The sequence below is a fragment of the Argopecten irradians genome, chromosome 5 (genome assembly GCF_041381155.1).
Source record: "Argopecten irradians isolate NY chromosome 5, Ai_NY, whole genome shotgun sequence".
NCBI classification, from domain to species: domain Eukaryota; kingdom Metazoa; phylum Mollusca; class Bivalvia; order Pectinida; family Pectinidae; genus Argopecten; species Argopecten irradians.
The window spans coordinates 6,651,468-6,675,221 of record NC_091138.1 but is presented as its reverse complement, the minus strand read 5'-3'; the positions used below and the strand labels follow the sequence as shown (position 1 = coordinate 6,675,221).

The 23,754-nt window shown below is 33.9% G+C and overlaps 1 protein-coding gene across 7 annotated transcripts in view; it reads right to left on the bottom strand.

The window, feature by feature from the left end:
* The window catches only part of LOC138322737 (ras-GEF domain-containing family member 1B-like), a 118,263-nt gene that overhangs the window by 25,999 nt on the left and 68,510 nt on the right, over positions 1-23,754 (bottom strand). For 3 of the 7 annotated variants that reach the window (XM_069266810.1, XM_069266811.1, XM_069266814.1), the window contains one exon: positions 5,703-5,753. In XM_069266810.1, the coding sequence (XP_069122911.1) occupies positions 5,703-5,753 (51 nt within the window). Of the gene's footprint in view, positions 1-2,936; positions 2,988-3,332; positions 3,482-5,702; positions 5,754-9,367; positions 9,391-20,508; positions 20,801-23,754 lie in introns of those variants that run through there. The other 4 variants (XM_069266812.1, XM_069266818.1, XM_069266815.1 and 1 more) reach the window with 4 other exon arrangements.

Genomic DNA, 23,754 nt, shown 5'->3' with positions numbered 1-23,754 from the left:
CCCCTTATAACCGTCCTTATTACTCCTTATAACCGTCCTTATTATCCCCTTATAACCATCCTTATTTTCCCCTTATAACCATCCTTATTATCCCCTTATAACCGTCCTTATTACTCCTTATAACCGTCCTTATTATCCCCTTATAACCATCCTTATTATCCCCTTATAACCATCCTTATTATCCCCTTATAACCATCCTTATTATCCCCTTATAACCATCCTTATTATCCCCTTATAACCATCCTTATTTTCCCCTTATAACCATCCTTATTATCCCCTTATAAACCATCCTTATTACTCCTTATAACCATCCTTATTATCCCCTTAAATCCATACTTATTAATCCTTTATAATCATCCTTATTATCCCCTTATAACCATCCTTATTTTCCCCTTATAACCATCCTTATTATCCCCTTATAAACCATCCTTATCATCTCCTTATAACCGTTCTTATTATCCCCTTAAATCCATACTTATTAATCCTTTATAATCATCCTTATTATACCCTTATAACCGTCCTTATTATCCCCTTATAACCGTCCTTATTATCCCCTTATAACCATCCTTATTATCCCCTTATAACCATCCTTATTTTCCCCTTATAACCATCCTTATTATCCCCTTATAACCGTCCTTATTACTCCTTATAACCGTCCTTATTATCCCCTTATAACCATCCTTATTATCCCCTTATAACCATCCTTATTATCCCCTTATAACCATCCTTATTATCCCCTTATAACCATCCTTATTTTCCCCTTATAACCATCCTTATTATCCCCTTATAAACCATCCTTATTACTCCTTATAACCATCCTTATTATCCCCTTATAACCATCCTTATTATCCCCTTATAACCATCCTTATTATCCCCTTATAACCATCCTTAATATCCCCTTATAATCATCCTTATTATCCCCTTATAACCATCCTTAATATCCCCTTATAACTATCCTTATTATCCCCTTATAACCATCCTTATTATCCCCTTATAACCATCCTTATTATCCCCTTATAACCATCCTTATTATCCCCTTATAACCATCCTTATTACCCCCTTTTAACCATCCTTATTATCCCCTTATAACCATCATTATTATCCCCTTATAAACATCCTTATTACCCCTTATAACCATCCTTATTTATCCTTATAACCATCCTTATTTATCCTTATAACCATCCTTATTTATCCTTATAACCATCCTTATTTATCCTTATAACCATCCTTATTATCCCCTTATAACCATCCTTATTTATCCTTATAACCATCCTTATTTATCCTTATAACCATCCTTATTATCCCCTTATAACCATCCTTATTACCCCCTTATAACCATCCTTATTATCCCCTTATAACCATCCTTATTATCCCCTTATAACCATCCTTATTTTCCCCTTATAACCATCCTTATTATCCCCTTATAACCATCCTTATTATCCCCTTATAACCATCCTTATTATCCCCTCATAACCATCTTTAATATCCCCTTATAACCATCCTTTATATCCCCTTATAACCATCCTTATTATCCCCTTATAACCATCCTTATTTTCCCCTTATAACCATCCTTATTATCCCCTTATAACCATCCTTATTTATCCTTATTATCCCATTATAACCATCTTTATTTATTCTATAAATAACCATCCTTATTATCCCCAACCATCCGTATTAAAGATAAAATCTGGTGCTCAATAATTAGCAATGTCCTTGACATTTGGTTTCCATATATGCACTTTTGTTTATTCTAAGAGTGTGAATATTCTACATATGGTAATAATCGGTCCTGACAAGTCAACTCTCAAGAGAATAGTTCTAAAATTAACTCAGTCATGCAACTCTCCCTGGGAACTATGTAATTCAATTGATCAAATGCAATTCAACTTATTTAGGATAAAATTGAAAATAGATACAGTCGAAGCATCCCCCAGGAATTTTGGTATGCAATTCAATTTGCACAAAATGTTCTTGTTTAATTCTGTATTAGAGCGAAGTTATCAGATAATCAGAGTGTTGGGAAGAGCAGTCAGAATACATACAGGAAGCAACAGTTGGCCTACCAATCTCTACTGGAGGTGGTGCCAAGCTTCCTCAACATTAAATATCCAGTCTTTAAATAGTACACCACCAAACTGTGTTTATCAGGTGTTTAGGAGTACAGTGGAATCGACATACTTCTTTTAATTGTCTGAACACTGAATAAAAAGTGGAATATATCTCAGATTCCATTTGACTGCCAAATTTAACTATAGAAATAACCTAAAGATAGTATCTACGAGTCTCGTAGGTCGCTAAGGAGCAAAAGATTAATTTCTCTCAAAGGGGCAAAAATAATGGTGTCAAATTTATAAACAGCTAGGATGTAAGATGGCACAACAACAGTACACAAGGTAAAAAAGATATATTTCTATATTTCCTTATCAGCTGATCCTGAGGAATCCTTCATTCCTACAATCTCACAGGGATTTATTTTATGAATAAAACCACATTTACAGGAAATGGTATATGCCACTGAACATCTTCTTCATGGCTTTATTAGAACCAGAACATAGCCACCTGTTGAGCCCTGATACACATACTGACAGGTTTATATACAAACAGAAATCAGGTATAGATAAGACTGCACAGCATCGAAGACAAAACAGCTTAATATCCGAACCATTTTACATACAAGTTTTATCATTCGATATCTATAGGGTAGAGAAATCAGCTAAATCCAAACCATTTTATATACAATTATATGCAATAATGAATTAAAGTTATATATATATATTCGGTTTCATAAATCTAATTAGCACATATCATTATTAGAATTATACATAGAATCCAGAAATACAGATTAACAATCAAGTCCCTATATGCAGAAGAGAAATATTCCGTAACAATTAGATAGAATCAAACAATAATTAGGATATATAATATATATTACATACCCATGGTTTAATTTTGAAGTGTGGATGCAGCATCATATTGTCTATGCTATAATCCTGGCTGAATCACATAATCCTAACTAGACCTGTGTATACAGTATGATAATTAATCACTGCTTGCTCCTAGCTTACAATGGCGATATGCTGCACACAAGTCTCACAGTTCTATGAATTAAGCAAAAAAAAGATATACCTACAGTGGTGTGTGCATGATATCCTTGTTATTTGGCAAAAGGACACTTGTTGTGTATGTTGGGGGGGAAGATCTGCCCCTCAGCACAGAACATGTCTGAAGATGTACAGGTATACATGTGACAGAACATATCCTAGTACATCAAACTACCACACCACAGACACACATAGACTGACAGATTTACCTCACTATAAGTTTTTTCTTACCTGAATAAATGAGAAAATCCTAAACTCATCAGGATAATCTATGTGTATGTCGCAGAGTTTTATCTTAAGTCTTGGGCCATCAAAACACCCTTCATCTGCTACACATGTATCTACCAGATACATAGATAGGCTAATGTCACTATAGTTTGTTAAAGTTTACCTGTGGAATTTTCACCTGTAAATCCTAACAGCATGTGGCCCCATTGAAACCTCACATATACACCAGATAGTATAGGCTTATTAGGTAGGGGGCCCTGACCATTACAAACCTCATCATTAGTGTGTTGTGTCAGGCTATCAAGACAGGTGAGAACAGGTAAACACTGGTATCAAAAAGTCGACAATCACTAAACAAACAAATCTAGGTGAGAAGTGTTTAAATGAAGCTAATGAGCTGTAAGTAGGATATCATTAATTAGGCTGTTAATTAGCAGAACAAACACTTACTTAATTAACATATACTTGCAGATGTATGTCGTATCATTGTTTTTTACTTATGTTCCTGATAAAGCCTTATTCACAGTATTCATATATTGAATTTCAATTTATATTATGAAATCACAGGATTGTTTCTGTTGTTTTTTATAATTATTTCAACTTATTGGATATTTTGTAGATTATTTATTTACATAATTGAATTGTAGTATGTGTGAAATGTTCATTATCTATTACTGATGTACATGTTTCAAATTGCTAGAGAATTATATATATAATGTAATTCCAACTCATTCTGTAAGCAATATATCCTATTTAAAGACCTGTTAAAGCTTCCAAATACAAACATTGCCTGTCAATCAGTTCAACAGTTAAAATGTTTATATAATTACCATTCTTGGCATATTCAGCATAACTCAAAATTTAATTAAAAATAATTTTCATAACCCAACCATCAAAGCAATACACTATAAAACTCTGTCATCCAGACTTTGAGAGACACATTAATGTACCTTACTCTAACTAGGGATGTTACTTTTGTACGTAGCAGTATTGTCTCATATGTAACAGAAATTTATCTAATGTCCCTATAAACATTTGTCTTCCTTGTAAAGTAACTGTCAAATAAAAATAGTTATATATTTTTATGTTAATTGAATCATATACACTGCCACAGAATGTACATGGTAGATGATGAAAATTGTATTCTGCTGAAAAATCTAGTTAATTTTGTGTAAAAGGGGAAGTTTTGATGTGAATTACACTGTACTGATTAAAATACATATTTTCAAAAGAATGACTGCTGATATTCACTGAACCAAAAAAAATCTACCTAAATAAAATTCTGAATATATCATTCAGCCTAAATCCAATCTTTCCTACATGCAGAGACTGTTAATTCAGTAGAAAGGCATCTATTTTATTTATACAGCATAATCTGTCAATCTGCCTGGAAAACGACTGTTAAGTGCATTGTGCATACCATCAATAACAAACGCTCAGATGACACTGATTAGGAACCTCCAACGGCAAACATATGGCATGTCGTATATATATTATCTCAACAAAAGATCACATCTCTAAAAACACAAACTAGAATAAACCATTGTATTCTATTTCAAATAAAGTAACAATTGTTTAGATACTCTAGTTTTAAAACATAGAAAGAGGCTACCTATAACAACTCTGAAATATATCTTTTCGCAGTACATATGTACTTTCAAAACATTGCTGATTCCAATCTTCTTTCCAATGAAGATTTGATACCAAAATATCACAAAATCGGACAAAAGAATAGGAGGTAATGCTTGAACTTCAAATCATTAAAAACAACGGATACATATGTACCCCATATACTTCAAATCACAATCTATAAACACTTAACCAAGAACAACAAAATTTTTTGTTGAACAAGTACGTGTATAATGTAAAACTCAATAATATAAAATAAAATACTCAACGCAACAGGATGGGTTTGGGACTATACGATACCCCTTTCCCTTTTTCTCCACAAGGCCTAATATACCTTTAAGACTTCTCAAGAAAGAAGTACAAGTATATGGTGAGATCCAGGTGTCCCAGGAGGAGAAGACTGTCCATTAGTAACAATCCATCATAAGGTCACCAATGACAACTAGATTATATGTGGAATCCAGGATTAGGCTGTATTTTACATACTGGGTATCTGATAAAGCCATTGTTGATCTTATTTGACTTGAGGCTAATATAAAGATGGCCAAGGTACAGCACGGCACATACAGTACATGTATGTGTGATTCTGGTATACTACAAAGGGTCATCACTATATCTATCATAATTAAGTCCAAAGACATGGAATCTACAAGTTCTTTTCACGGCAGATCAATATACTATCCATTATTTACAGTTTACTCAACAAAATAAGACAACAGTACCTGATGTCATTGTGTAACTTACCCGCGACTTAGGGGTCTGCTTCAGGCCTATGGCAGGCTGGCTTCTAGAGGACTGCAAAGGAAATAAAACAATTAAATTTCTTCTCAACAGTAAATAAAGAGGTAGTATACATGTAGTTATCTACAACAGTGTATTTAGTATTAGTGTTGTGTTAGCTTACATTATGTTCTTACAACAGTGTATTTAGTATTAGTGTATTTTAGTATTAGTGTTGTGTTAGCTTACATTATGTTCTTACAACAGTGTATTTAGTATTAGTGTTGTGTTAGCTTACATTATGTTCTTACAACAGTGTATTTAGTATTAGTGTTGTGTTAGCTTACATTATGTTCTTACAACAGTGTATTTAGTATTAGTGTTGTGTTAGCTTACATTATGTTCTTACAACAGTGTATTTAGTATTAGTGTTGTGTTAGCTTACATTATGTTCCATTAAGGAAACACATCATTTAGTATTAGTGTTGTGTTAGCTTACATTATGTTCTTACAACAGTGTATTTAGTATTAGTGTTGTGTTAGCTTACATTATGTTCTTACAACAGTGTATTTAGTATTAGTGTTGTGTTAGCTTACATTATGTTCTTACAACAGTGTATTTAGTTTAGTGTGTGTTGCTTACTATGTTCTTACAACAGTGTATTTAGTATTGTGTGTTGTGTTAGCTTACTTACCACCAGTTAATTATTTCTTCACAGTATTATGTTGTTAGTTATTTGTTCTTACTTAACAGTGTATTTAGTATTAGTATTAGTGTTGTGTTAGCTTACATTATGTTCTTACAACAGTGTATTTAGTATTAGTGTTGTGTTAGCTTACATTATGTCTCCATTAAGGAAACACATCACCTTCATTAAAGGTCACAAATAGACCTATAGGTTTAAAGGTTTACTGACCCCTGTAGGAAATGTTCAATTCATGATCCTAAAGGAAAGATGCCCATACTTTAAAAGCATCCTGAAACTTTTTACAGAATCGACTTTAAAAACAATGATTGCTAAGAAAGCTGGCCACCTGCATGGCCATTTACAATGTACTTCTATAGTTAAGCTCCTTTACTTATTGGACCCTGAGGAATGCTATAGAAACAGTTATCATTTGTACATGCATCTAAGCTAATACTTGTGTAACTGAAGATTATGGGTAAACTTTGTCAGCTCCCTAATTAAGTCTGTCCAAAGACAGCCTTGTAAACATGTAACCCCAGATGTAAATCCAGCCTCTCTATATCTAAGTCGTATCATTGAAATGTACACTGAACACCTGGGTTACAGCTCCCAGCTATAACGTAACTAACTTTAATGGAAAATCTTCCAGATTAATAGGTTTCTTTATAAAAAAACCAACCACAAATGTAACGTATAAGCTTCAATGTTATTCACTGCTTTAGTATATCATTACCAACAGTCTTTAAATGATGAGATAACATTAGGACGCTGTGACTACTAGGGGTTTCACTTTCACAAGATTCTAATCTTATGATAAAAATCCACTCATGCTTTCGCTACCTAATAAATTGGGGTTCTTTTCAGCATCAAAATTAAATCTTTTCCATCCAATTTTTCTCCATTTTGATACCGTTTGAATTTAAATGTCAATAAGTTGAGTGTCCAGTATTTCTAAAGGTCTGCCAAGCAGGTTATCAGGTCAAACATTTCAGCTATTGATATCGTAAGGAAAAGTAAACATAGCTACAACATGGCAAACCAAATAAATCCTCATAAAACAAATTTAATCGGACAAAGATCAAAGATAGCTTTAGGTACTAATCAGAGCTGACCAATGATTGTATTGAGTAGCCTACTTCTCAATAATATCGTGTTTATGTGACAATTACCGGTCATTGATTCACAATACCCTCGTACCTGAAGGTCAGTCTCACAGGTGAATAAGGTCACCGGCATGCCGAGTAGCATTGTAGGTAAACAAATTCTCACTGACTGAGTCAACAATCATTTCAGGCCGATGATGGAGATTCCATGGGAAAAATTCCATTTCTGAGCTACCTATTCATATCAAGAGTTTTGTGGCCCCTGTTTATAACAATCGAGGAGGTTAAAAAGATTGTTTCTCCGAAAACCAGACCTCTTTTTATGTAGGTATTATACTGTATAGGTTTTAAGACAATTTACTCCGAATCATACATATTTATTAGAAACTTATCAATCTTAGATTTTACTGGAGATAAGAAAGTATTCATAATGATTGTATACAATTATTTATCAGTATATAAGACATTAAAACTTGTTTTAAGGATATTCTGTTTCATGAAAACATTTTTTAAAGAAGATGTGAAAGAAATCAAATATTGAGATCATTTCATGACCTCTGAACTAAAAGTCAAGCAAACTTACATTAAAAATTCTCTGATCTTTTCTAACATTTTTAGAAGTTAACACCATAAAAAAAACATATCCTTTCTTCTTTCTAGTATAGTACTAGTAGTGTTAAATGTGCAAACCATTCCTATGGACGATATACCATGAAGTTCTCATTTAAGTTAAAGTCTCACTGCTAGCAGGGTATTCGCAGAAAAATACAATTACATTCTGGCATTTTAAAATGCAAAGTTCTCGTAGCTGTAGGATTGATAAGAGAGTAAGACGCCATTAACGATACAATAGATAAAATAAATTTACATGTTTTTACATAATTAAAGTGCCTCAAGGCCATGCACCTATACATTTTTCACATACTTTAAAACATGATCGATTTTCATACAATTTCATACACACTATGGCCGGGGTACAATGCTATTTCAAGATTTATATACATGTATTCTATATCTAAAGTCTCTTTCTTCAAGTAAAACCAATTAATAAGAAAACAGCTAAAGGAAATTAAAATATTTAGACGATTTCTATAAAATTTTTAAATTCTGAAATATTTCACTAGGAACAGGGAATTTTGAATATGCATATCCAAAAAATGTACACTTAGCTGAACAGATCAAAATTTTAACAGTAACGTTTGTTTCTGTTTAACATAAGACAGTCGGGTCATTTAGGATTAAACATGTTATTCTAGATGAATCTCTCCGTATATGCCCATGTAGATAACTTGCACTTACTGAAGCATCAGACAGACATTATCCAGAAATAGTACCTATATCTATTTAGTAACATCATCAATAATTCATATGCACTTCTGCCTGATACATTTCTCACTGAGAGATATCAGAATTTCTACAACAAACACGTAAATAAGTAAATGTTCATTTGAAAAGTGTTGTGCTTATATAATTAACTTTCAACAATGCCAACTTTGATTGTAAAATAATTAATTTAAACTTTTTGTACAACTATAAAAAGTGGTCTATAAATAAACTTTTTGCTGTACTTTAAACGGTTGCTGCTTTTCTTGACTAAATTCGCTGATGCAAAACAAATTAATTTGACCAATTAACAATATACCTTGTTAGATATTTATCAGGAAACATATAATTTACCCTGATCCAGGTGAAATTTCAATCGGATGTAAACACACCAGCACTGTTAACGATTTTTACCTGCAGAACAACTTTTACCCGTGTACTACTCCACAAAATGATGACTATCTGACCATGGTTCGTGTGACATATGGTATAAAATCAATGTTACTGTCGTGATGTATGAGGTAACTACCCAGCAACATGACGCAACTTTTCAATCAATTCTTTGTAAACACACCTGCAAACAGTACTTGACGATAATATCCTTTCAGACGACAACAACACATCGGTTCCTGCAGACGATTATCAAATATTCCATGTGCACACTCCAGTTTTACACGTGTCTGAGGTCCCAAGGGAACTGCACTGATAGACAGCCCCAAAATCAATAGTAATGTACGAATCACACTTTTTCCTCAAAGGATTTTAACATCAATAAAATGAATTATCATTTCCGTAGATCTTCCTCCGACATCAATATACCGATTGAAAAAAAAACTATCAAAGCTATGAAATCGTGTGTAAATATTTCGTGTGGGAACTGTGTTGGACTAGAGAAGACATGCCCACTTAGATACATCGTCCCCATGGCGACATTCCAGGTAGTCACTCTCTTGTAACAAGCCACTACCTGTGTATCATCCAAAATTTATTCATGAAAACATCCATCATGATCGAGTATAGCCCATTTCAATATTGTACCTCAACTTTCTATACTCACAGGGGCTGAATAGCATTACAAACACAACACATACAATTCACCAATAAAAAATGGATTAACAAATAATTGCCAGCAATTTAAAATGTTTTCTGTAAAAAACGGCAGATGAAAGAGAGTTTATGATGTGGAACTCTTAAGGTAACAAGGATCATTAATCAGTCCAAAAGTCTGAACTTTTCAACCACAGAATAATGCTATTTTTATGGAGATATTTACTTTACACCTGTAAAGTTTGTACCAAGGACATGTACCATGGTCGCTGCAGAAAATCAGAGATTAGCGAGCGACACTCTTTGACTGAATGACAACGAAAACTTGATAATTACACTGCTGTATCCCTAACTTTATCTAGAACACATTAATAGCACATAATTTTGCATAGGATTTGCACTGGTAACATTGAAATGCAACCTATTAGTAGCATCAAAGATAGAAATCCCTTTTAAAAGCATTTTAAAATGCAAAAATACATATCAATTTTAAAAAACTCATTACAAACTTTTAACTTTGAAGAAAATGTATATACCACTAACATTTAAACATTTTTAACTTTCAGAATTTATCATAGCAATACATACCTTCACAGAGACATAATACTTCCAAGAAGTTTGCTTTTGATGAAATTGAAGAAATTAAGTTATGCACACTACATTTATACAATTTGATTCCCTAACACGTTTTTGCTTTTTATAAAATAAAAAACTTAACCTGCACAACACTTGATTAAAGTTGTTCTCCCTGTGTAGTCCAACTCGTGTTTGAAATTCCGTGGTATGCGGTTAGACATTTAAGTGGGGTACTGTGAGAACGTCCCTCCTACCCTAAATATCTGTCTGACAATAGCCACCTCATTACAACTCTGCGCGGCTATGGAGAATACGGAGAATACAGGATTCCTCAAACGATCATTATCTCATTCATGAAAAAGACCAGCGCTGATAAGTCAACCAATACAACAACCAAAGAATGTGTCCCCATGGAAATAAAATTTTGTCACATACACACACCACAGGACTTCTTAGTATTTATGTGCCGTGAAGTTTATTAGATATTAGAAGATATAGCTGTACATAAGGAAATAGATATTAAATCACTGAGATGAAGCAAGCAACTCTATACCAAGGAGATAAAACTGCAAATATTTGATATCAGTTCAATGAAAATCATATCAATTCCAACACAAGATACAATATATGAATTCCAACTGTCAGAAATATCAAATATCACAAAACGCTTGAATTGAAATGGAGATTGTTTAAAATGTTAAAATGAAATGCTAGATACATTGAAAGTGTCATGGGTGATTTTTTGGTTGACCATTCAAGCAATTTCTACTTTTATAAAGTACATTGACAGGTTCATACAATTTAATTTGTCATTGTTTACTTGCGTTAACTGACATGACTCAGTTATTAAGTACTTTTAGAACAGGTGAAATCTTCTAGGCTTCAATCAAGGACAAAATATTCATTCATTGAAGAAAACGATAAAAAATCTTACAAATGCAATGACCTTGGAATTCCTTGGACCCACCACAGTGAAGCTTTGTTCTTATGACATTGATACTAGCCAACACGTAACACTTTTTCTTGTTTCTGACACGCATGTAAAGAGAGAAGTACTACCTTCCTAAGACATGCACCATTTGGATAAAATGTACAAAACAAGGTCTGCTTTATAATGTTTGACATTTTGATAAACAAGATTTAAATCAACCACAGGTTCAAATTTGACAACAGTGGTAGGTTTTGAAATCCTTGGAAAAATACGTTATACTTTACTAAGCATTTCACACAGCTACCACACAACTTTTTATGTAAAATTATAGTAAACAAGATAGAAATCATTGACATCATCAAGTCGTGGGAGTTAGAATATGGTGACGCAATGTAATTAATGCCGTGACTAAAAGGGGAGGTAATTCTGTAAGCAACTAATCAGGGTTTGGGGCCAATCAACCATATATAATACCATTGTGAGGAATGGGCAACCACAGGTGAGCACAGTAAAATCCCCCATGTTTGGGTGTATAAATGTACAGTTTGTTGGATCGTGGGAGGGGGTTATGAGGGGGTCATGGGAGGGGGTCGTGGGAGGGCCGTGGGAGGGGGTGGGGTTGTAGGAGGGGGTCATCGGAGGGGTCGTGGGAGGGGGTCGTGGGAGGGGGTGGGGTTGTAGGAGGGGGTCATTGGAGGGAACTATAGATAGTATTGGATACATACAGTATAAGGGGGGGGGACATTATGGGGGTACCATATCAGATAGATTACAATGTTGATAACATAAAATGAACACCTGAATACAGACCTACTGACAAGTCACTTGAGGCAATGTTGACAATGTTGCCCTGACTAACCTTTTAAAGAATGCAATGAAATTGTTGAATCATGTGTTTTTTGTAGATTTGCAGTAAAATTGTCAAAACACATGATACCTGATACGGCCAATCGATTAATACTATGGAGTACAACCTGGTGCACTTTTTTCTGTTTGTCCCTGCCAGCAATGCATTCTGTAAGCACAACCGACACACAATCCTTGGGACAATTACCCCTAGACATTTTTTCTGGCTTCGACACATAACCATGCAGACTCGAGCTACAGTTATTTTTCCTGTCCTCATACTGATCTAAATAGAACACAGACTCCACCCGTCCCTAATGACTTCTGCACATGCTCTTGTTATGTAGCCTGCAATATGGAGAAATAGTCTTACTGAATGTTGTCAAATGATAATGTAATTAATGCAAGACTGTATCGTTTATAGACAGTGATAGAGAGAAACAGAAACACACTGTAAGAATATTAGGAAACTGATATTCCTACAAGGAATGTTTTATGTATAGAATATACATTACTTCTTGGGCGGAAACGCATGTCAAATGCAGCACACAAGACCATGCATTCTTAATTCATCTTGCTGCCATAATCTATTTTGAAAGTATAGCCTATTTGTGCTGAGTATTCACACAAATTTTGCATTTTAATTGGAACCGTCTCTCAAACAAGTTCATGATCAATGACTGGGAACCTTATATACATATATTTCATATAGATGAACATCGGTATATTATATGTATCAAGCATTTGTAAATCAACATTTAGATATCTATTACAGATTGAATCATGGCATGAACAACAATGGAACAAATGAGATTGAAAGACTTTCACGTGTAAATGCCAAGTTTATTACCATTTGTGCTGTTCTGCTGAAGAGTTCTTTAATCACAGTACATACCAGGTATAATAAAGGTTTTAAAATAGACATGTCAAAATAAGATATTCTACAAATATATTGAAAATATTCTACTTCTAGACTTAGAAAATAGGACAAAGTCTTTACCATACTTTTATAAAGTACATATTTATCTATATTTTCAATCTCTGGAGATACCTGTTCGTGTCAGTTACAAGTTAATGGGCGATTCCACACAGAACTGGTGAGCAATTTTTTTATCAAGTCTTTTCCACATATATACATCAATACGTCAAACTACATAAGCCTTCTGAACTTCACAATGAAGGTTAGTTAAGAATAGATTCAAAATTAGAAATATGTCATTAAATACTCTACAGTTAAAACATTTTTTCTGATATTAACATTGCAATATAAAATTTCCTAGGATTTAAGCACTTGACCTCAACTTAAATTTCATTAAAACAACTATACAAGGGAAAACATTAACCACTTACATAGATTAAAAAATGTCTTTAAGTTTAATATTTCTAACTTTAATCAAAAAGATGCTATGTTGCTTTAAATAGTATTTTTATTCAGGATTTTCTTATCGTAAGATATAAATTAACTAATTGAGAAAAACTAGACAGTTTCCACCCGGACACGGATCCAGAATATTTACCTTTATTCAGATTTATATCAACTATGTAAACATATGAAATAAATAAACCTTTTACATAGCAACAAGCGTTTCAAGAAAGAAAACACCTTTCAAATGAAGCACTAATTTATATGAAAAATTAGCACAGTTTTTTTTGTAGCCAAAGGATGAGGGTGAGGTGACTGAGGTGTAGTAGAGGAAGCAAATGTCTTATTATTTACCCCTGGCACTGGGACGGGTGTTGAGATGGCACCTGATGGTTAACGAACATTTTTTTTATTAATTTTATCAGAAGGCAAACAGTTTGAGGGTGGTTAGAAATATTGTTTTATATAACAGGTTTAGTACCCCAGGAAGATCCAGCTTCCTCTCACTCCCTCATTATCAAACACCCTGGACTGACTACACTACAGCTCAATGTCCTCCCCTTCACCCTTCTGTAACAATAGATCTGCGGTTAAAGTAGAATTTTTCAGGTCCATCAATGTTGTATGTGATCAGTGATCCACTGGCCTTACCCTATATAATTGTTATTGATAAAACGTTTAATCCTTCAGCCGCAAAATTGCTAACGATCACTTCTTTGACAGTGGGCCTGGCCTATAGTGCTGTTCTGTTTTCTCTGTCTGACAATTAAACATATAGAGATCCTTATCTCAAGCAATCAGTAAAGACCTGTATTTCTTCAATGTTACTTATCTTAGCACAATTTCTAATATCTAAGAGGATTGACAGCATTTATGTCAGTACATGAACTCTCTGATCATTGATAATAATTGAGGTCTTTATTCGTACAACCAATCTTTATAACGCATCTCTGGTCAAGCTAGGGACATCTCCAATATTGCTAACAAAGAGTCGTGAACTCTTCTTTCAATGAACTTTAACCCCCTGGGGATTCATCTGTGAAATTTTCACAAAAGTCAAAATCTAAAGCAGATAAAGCCCACACAACAGCCTATGGGCACCAACCCCAGGTATTCTCCAGTACCTGTTCAATGTCCAAGGTTTTGATGTCGGTACCGCCCACCAGACAAAGACCCCCTCCTACTCCATGAGGTACACATCAGGTATCAATAAACCTAGCTTGTCACATTTTGTCACAAACCAACTTTCCTTTAAAAACTTTCCTGATTCAGATGACATTGTAGCCACAGGTATCTACTAATAGTTATTTTTGAGGCCAATAAAAACACATTCAACCAATAAATGTGAGTGAAAGCGAGAATGTCAATGATTTAAATGGCCAACATGGTGAAAAAGATAGTTATTTGAAGATGACACTATGGCCTTTGTTCATTGAAAGCCTATCACATTTCTACAATTTTAAAATGATGGCTATTTGAGATAAACACCAAGAGGTAACACATTTTAAACAGCGTTTTTTCTTTTTTAAATTGGTCATATATCATTTTTCCTAGTGACAACAGCTATGTAGCCTTTATTATAATACCATACAAACAGGATATATAGGACAGTGATCTAATTCAGTCTAGAGAACAAGAGGCCTAAGGGGCCTGAAGTGTCATCAGGAATAAAGATATACTGACCCTTTATTGTCCCATAAATACCTTTCAGGACCAATGTGTACAAAATATCAATCTGCCACATCACAGAATGAACAATAGGGTAACGAAATTCAAAAATTAGGATAAAAGATTTTAATATCCTACCTGTCAGCTTTTATTGGTACCATATATCTTATAGTTGAAAAGATCTAGAAATTTTAGTCAAATTGATTCTTTTTTTACCCTTCTGACACAGTCAATCCAAACATTTGGAAAAAATGACCCCTGGGTCATGAAATTAATTTCTTTCTTGGAAATAACTAAGATATTTATCACCATCAAATTCTTTTAGGACTGGAGTATTTAAGAAAAAATAGTCCAAGAGCTTATGGCCCCATCCTTTGATCAGGCCAGATGCCATGGGGATATCTACCTGGTGAAAAGCTACTTACGATTATATTATTTTCAAAGAATCATTTATTTTGAAACAATGCAATAAACGTCTCAACTCAATCTTAATGAAGTCTACTATCATATTTGACCAATAAGTCTCCCACCCTGAGAAGAAACAAAGGTCAAAGATGGTGGGTGTCTTATTTGCAGATAATCTTCCTAAATATGATGTTTTGTATGCATCTACTAATATTTTTGTCAGCTCCATCTATTTAAAAATTCTGTTACATTTAACAAAACATTAAGTATGACACTTTCACATCAAGGATGTAATGTAATGTAATAAAGGGAAAATACTGTTTTTGTGTCTCTAACAGACCAAGTGAGAGTTAGGAAATGTATTACAGAGACTGACCTGAGAATGAGGTCAGGAGGTCAGAACAAAAAGGGAGTTGAAGGACTGGGTGTTAATCCATCATGGCAGACAATATGTATGTCAGTATCCACGGAATGTGACAGTAAGTAGCCACGGCCTACACTAAGATGTCCGATCTCAAGTGTCCACTAAAGCTCCTTATCTCATGATAACGTACAGATGATACACTCTCATTATCACTTAATGAACGATTAAAAAGTAGGAGATAATACCATTTTTAATCATTCTCAGTTATAAGGGAGCAGTCACCACCGCTACGGTACACCTCACAATGGATAAACACAAGTTTGTATGTAAGAGTACAGATAGTACATCAATGCTAGTATTAAAACTCTTTATAAATGTACAAATTATTTTACTTTTCCATGAATCACTATGGATAAAAATTTTTTCTTTGCTTTTAACAACATGGAGTAATATCCTGCTTTAGAAAAGCTTTTATGTATACAGTAGTACATAGTAAACTGTTACTGTTATTGAAACCCTTCAAATATAAATATATTACTTTTTTATTATCTGATAACTACACCTTTTTTGTTTACAATACACAGAACTGAATGCTATTACCTAACACAGCCCCAGTGAAACTATAAAACTGGAGCTGATAGCCCACCTGGCCGTTCAAATACATATATGTACATAAGGACAATCTTAATAATAAAGTATATTTCAGATTTGATAAAAAATAACATACCTGTTCACTGAACGATGTAAATAGCACAGCTGAAATTGTTTCCTTGAACAGGTGTTTTAAAATTGAGAAAAAGGTTAAATTTGATATAATGTAACTAAAGAATTTTTTCAATTGATAAAGAGCTAGTAAATTGCTTCAGGCTTAAAAAGTACAAGGTAAATGATGTGATATTTACAAATGACACAATTACCTTTCATAAGTCTGCCAGATACGATACTTATTACATGTGAGTATTAGTGCTAACATGTACTAAACAGTTCTATCATAAACTAAGAACTCAGCTGAAATCCAAGGACGCATTTCTAAACACCTTTAAGTCTGGAAAATCCCATTTTAATTTGTCATGAGAACATTCGTTCACACCTTTATTACATTTCATTTCAGTGCAATTTATTTGAACATGGGGAAGCTGCAGGGTAAAAAAACGATCTTTTCTGCAGAATTCCAATCGAGCTGATCAAAGACAGTGTGCGTGAGTCATCGCGTCTTTTCCTTCAATCTATCACACTCTGAAGCAACCCGCGACAATTTATAAATTTCCCCACCACCACGGGACCTGACTTCATAGCTAAACACAAACACACTGGTAGCCATGATATCAACATTCACTGGCTACCCTGGAGTAATTGTCTGCGACGCCTTTCAATTTCCAGCTTCCAAATATAGAAAGCTATACAAACCAATAAGGACCATACCAATAACGCTAAAGACGCTTTCATATCTATTCTTCTTCATTACTGTCAGCTTGCACATCCCAGAAATACAGATACAAATATGAGAATTTAGGATCCTTTTAATTCTGAATCAAAAAGCCGATATACAAAACCTCTTCAATGTGTTCATTTCTTGAAGATGTTAATTAACAATTAAAAAATCATTTATCAGGTAAAAGATATCAAATAATAGATCTTCATGCAATTTTTTTAAGTTTTGACAAATAGCCAAACTTGACAATTTTTACAGATGGATAATAACGGCTGATGAGATTGACCTAACCCTTTGTATGATGTATCCACTGAGTGAGCTGACAAGTAAAGGACCCACTACAACATTGTATAGTTTATACGTAGGTCAATGTTTTACTAAATTGGTACAACACAATGGTGTATGCCATAATTATCTTTGATCAAATCAAATAATTAAAGAAGATTAATCAAAGATTTCCTACACATGAATTTGGCACGTTTCCTACAGAGCCCATGTTTCCTATGGCCATTTTATTGAAGAACAAGGGAGTTAATCCAATTAGCCAACGAGGGTACTGCGAATGACTAACATAACATGAGTCATCGTTAGCGTGCTGTCTCTTGATAAACATGGAAATCACCACCTTTCACTTTGGTTTCCTATTACCCAGCAAACAAGGAAGCTGAAAGGCATGTAATTCATACTGTGATGAAGATTTGGATTAAACATTGATGCTGGATGATGCTGAACTTCCCATGGCGGTCTTTTATTTGTGTCAGGGGAGTCAAATGTGCATATCATATTGATTTTAAGCTCAGTCCCTTTTCTTCATCTTTCCATTTTTCTAAAGGTCTTCTTTTCTCTGATGAGATACATAAACATGTCCACAAATTGTATACAATATTAGATATACATCAAATTAAGACATAGTCACACATTTCAATGGTTTCTATTATACATAATGCATGTAGTTTTGACAAGCAAAACACATTGGTAGGCAACATTTATAGTCATTATATCTGAACGTATATAGCACCTATATATATATTTAATAGTGTACAACATTCTATACTCTATACTTTCATAACATCAATTCCATACATTAGTGGTTTAAGTTTTAGGGTAGCTGAGAAATGGACAAGACTGTGCTGTTTTAGTAGTAATTAAGTCTGGATGATGAGGATGGGCCTCCCACATTTTGTTTGGTGAACTAGCCAGCAGCTACTACAAGGAAATCCTGACCCCAGACAAACGATCATCAATGCACTAATATTGATGCCTGTTTTGGGTACAGGGTCCCATATATTGTATTTGTATGTACGTACTTTGTAAATAGTATTTATTATATCACATACATACTTGATGTATTTTGATAAATCAACAGATGAACCACCTACATAACCTATATTATATGTTGTTGTTTACTCTCCCAGATGTCACAAACATTAATATATAATACCGCCCACGCTCATGATAAGCCAAAAAACCATTTTCTGTCCTTCACATCAAGATGATCAAAATATTTTAGAGTTGATAACATAAATGTTAGTAAATATTGCAACAGTCGTGGGCCAATAGAATTGGCGGATCAATCGATGAAGTAGAATATCAGACATTTTATTTTTATTTTATTGTCTGATCCTAACGTCTTTTGTTACATCGGTGAGTCAATTTCCACCTTGTCTGGTAGCACTGACGTTTTATCAGGATCGTAAAAACAAAACCTTGTTATTCTTCCCGCCACTATAACGTTGTGGTCAAATAACGATCAGATCGATACCAAAATCTGTTAGTCATCTAAGCACTCCAGTTGAAGTCTTCACAGCCCAGTATCTGTGTTTGTTCATCTGTTGAACCCATTTGTACAAATAGTTTCAAATTGTTTTACTCATCACTCAAAATGGCAGATTACAATTTAAAGAGGGAATTGTCACTTCTGTGTTAACAATGATTGGCTATTTTATATGTGTTTACCATCATAATTTTTTGTTCTATTAATTATACTTTTATACTAAACACATAATGTTTGTTTGTTTTCATTGATTCTTTTTAATTTCTGTTTGTGGATAATATAGGTTCCCAGAAATCCATTCTTGACTTCACTGCCAATACCAATATTTAGTTCTCATTACAAATATTAGCTATAGATATATTTTTTTAGAGTACTAGTACAAAAAAATGTAATGTCAATATCACATGTGCACTTTATATTATACTGAATAAACATATCTGCAATTTAGGAAAAACCTAACTTCTCTGAACATATGAGTCAAATAGTAAACACTCGTACATAATCCCCATGTAATGTATAGGAGGACATCATTTAAAATGATTACCGGTCAACCCTTTTCTACTTCAAACAATTCATACACTGTTTAACAGTACCTAATTAGTTACTACTTTATTTATACCTGTTCTGTACAACAGGTGAGAAATGACCTTGACTTATGACTTTCTGTGTGTAGGATGCTAGATCTAATTATTACACATTTTAAAACAAAACAGATATTTTAATGCCTACATCATATCTACTGACATTTTTAACATTTACATTTGACAGCTGTAGTCTGACATTACTTACAGGTCAACATCAGCATCCCCAACATTACATAACTGCCTTTTGGTGTAAAACTACCAGTATCTTTTATCTATGTGACTTCATGGTTATGCATGTCCAATAGTTATACCATGGACCACCTCAGTGCATATCAAAGTGGTAGACATAAAAAAAAAAATACCAAAAATTATCCGCTGACACACGACACACGCTGCACGAGACACAGCGTAGGTGTCTCGGGCCATCACAAGACTGACAACAGCTGCAGTACGTATAATGTATACTTCACATCTCAAATTTGAATCCATGGGTTTTCAGATACTACATATATTAGAACATTATGTAAGTCTTATAAGATGAATAAAATTTATAGAACATTTACCGCAAAATTATATACATACAAATGTCTATTTGTCCATTATATTTGAGCTGGTGACATTATCATAAAGCTAGATCTATCTTACCGACACTATTACATAGAATAGATATACCTCACGATAAAAACACCGTTTACGGCAGTGACAGTGATTACATTCAAACTTACCTGTGTAAAGTACTTGAGATTTTTTGGTTGAAAAAGTCTCGGCAAACATGCACACTTAAAATCCCTCCACTCGCAAAACATTGTCAAAATTGGTAGGAACAAGTGTCAGTTCACATGGCATTAAATAACACCTCCACCTTCCCCAGAAATCATTGCTGTGTTGTTAAATAGTAATCTGTATAAAGTGTAGTGTCATAGCTCTATTGTTCATCATGTCATACATAGATGAGCAGGATAAAAGAAACCTTCCATTCAAAACAAACGTGGATCTTCAAGCGGCTCATACCTAACGTCATGTCTTGATCAATAGACTACCAAAATTTGAAAAGTCCGCCTGCCGGGCCAGAGAATGCTTGTATTGATCCCTGATCACCGCCGACGATCGGGGCGCCCAACGGGAGAATAATTAACTCCTCTTATTTATTATTCATCAGCAGTGAAGTTGTAACTACTGAGAGAACAGTTTTTACAAAAAAACACAGTTTTCAATTTTGAGTAAAATAATTTGAGCTGTAAGAGAAGTTGATTTGTATGTGTAGCTGTCCCTGTCTACATAGTTTTCTTTTTGAACTAGGGGTGAAGTAAGGGTAATGTAATAAAGATAGATCATTTATAATTCATATACACCACAGTAACAACTACGCAGACTTGTGTAATTTCACACATGAAATAACCACAGAGATAAATAGTTACTAATTGTTTTTCCCATCTCCAAGGTCTCCACTGGTTTATTGAATAATATCTATAAATCTGCTGCAATGCTATCAACTTACTTGATTTAATTTTTTCCAGGAACAGTTTTCTGACGATAATTTCCGATTCCGTACGGAATATGTGCCTGTCCTGTTCCGTACTTTCATGTTGATATCAATCAGCTACAGCAATAACATATGTTGTGTAACTACAACACATGTGCACTGTCCAGATTTCAAACATGCATTTGAAACTTTTGTGAATTTTCGAGGTTTCTTTGTTTGGTAATGATTGACAGATGCATGGTGTACGTATGTACCTACCCCAGGGCTACTCCGCCTTCTCTAATCAAACCAATGGATCACAGTAATCTCAGATACCCAAAGGCAAAACTAATACAAAATCACAGCCGTTGGCCATTCTGCAATACCAATTTGGACCACAGGCCAAGAATGAATTGTGTTTAATCATCCGTACATTTCATGACAAATATATCATGCCTTTCTTTTCTCCCGGACATCATTATAAAGCTTGACTGAACCTGATACAGAAAAGTGACTGAGACAGGCAAATTAAACATCTTAATAATGACTATATGGCAGATTTTATTGTTTTTATCTTCACAGGAATCTCTGAAACAAATCTTGATTAACCTACAAAATGTTGGGGTTTTTTTATTATAAAGATAGCCTCATTCATTAATATAACAGATTTAATTGATCTGGGTTAAAATGATACTATTAATGCGACCTAAATAATTACAGGTACGTGATCTGAGACACAATACCCAGACTATATTCATATTACAATCAATGTGACCTAAATAATTACAGGTACGTGATCTGAGACACAATACCCAGTCTATATTCATATTACAATCAATGTGACCTAAATAATTACAGGTACGTGATCTGAGACACAATACCCAGTCTATATTCATATTACAATCAATGTGACCTAAATAATTATAGGTACATGATCTGAGACACAATACCCAGTCTATATTCATATTACAATCAATGTGACCTAAATAATTACAGGTACGTGATCTGAGACACAATACCCAGTCTATATTCACCTAAATAATTACAGGTACGTGATCTGAGACACAATACCCAGTCTATATTCATATTACAATCAATGTGACCTAAATAATTACAGGTACGTGATCTGAGACACAATACCCAGTCTATATTTATATTACTATCAATGTGACCTAAATAATTACAGATACGTGATCTGAGACACAATACCCAGTCTATATTCATATTACTATCAATGTGACCTAAATAATCACAGGTACGTGATCTGAGACACAATACCCAGTCTATATTCATATTACAATCAATGTGACCTAAATAATTACAGGTACGTGATCTGAGACACAATACCCAGTCTATATTCATATTACAATCAATGTGACCTAAATAATTACAGGTACGCGATCTGAGACACAATACCCCGTCTATATTCATATTACTATCAATGTGACCTAAATAATTACAGGTACGTGATCTGAGACACAATACCCAGTCTATATTCATATTACAATCAATGTGACCTAAATAATTACAGGTACGAGATCTGAGACACAATACCCAGTCTATATTCATATTACTATCAATGTGACCTAAATAATTACAGGTACGTGATCTGAGACACAATACCCAGTCTATATTCATATTACAATCAATGTGACCTAAATAATTCCAGGTACGTGATCTGAGACACAATACCCAGTCTATATTCATATTACAATCAATGTGACCTAAATAATTACAGATGCGTGATCTGAGACACAATTCCCAGTCTATATTCATATTACAATCAATGTGACCTAAATAATTACAGATACGTGATCTGAGACACAATACCCAGTCTTTATTCATATTACTATCAATGTGACCTAAATAATTACAGGTACGTGATCTGAGACACAATACCCAGTCTATATTCATATTACAATCAATGTGACCTAAATAATTACAGGTACGTGATCTGAGACACAATACCCAGTCTTTATTCATATTACTATCAATGTGACCTAAATAATTACAGGTTGGTGATCTGAGACACAATACCCAGTCTATATTCATATTACTATCAATGTGACCTAAATAATTACAGGTACAAGATCTGAGACACAATACCCAGTCTATATTCATATTACTATCAATGTGACCTAAATAATTACAGGTACAAGATCTGAGACACAATACCCAGTCTATATTCATATTACTATCAATGTGACCTAAATAATTACAGGTACGTGATCTGAGACACAATACCCAGTCTATATTCATATTACTATCAATGTGACCTAAATAATTACAGGTACGTGATCTACGAGATCTGAGACACAATACCCAGTCTATATTCATATTACTATCAATGTGACCTAAATAATTACAGGTACGTCATCTGAGACACAATACCCAGTCTATATTCATATTACAATCAATGTGACCTAAATAATTATAGGTACGTGATCTGAGACACAATACCCAGTCTATATTCATGTTACTATCCATGTGACCTAAATAATTACAGGTA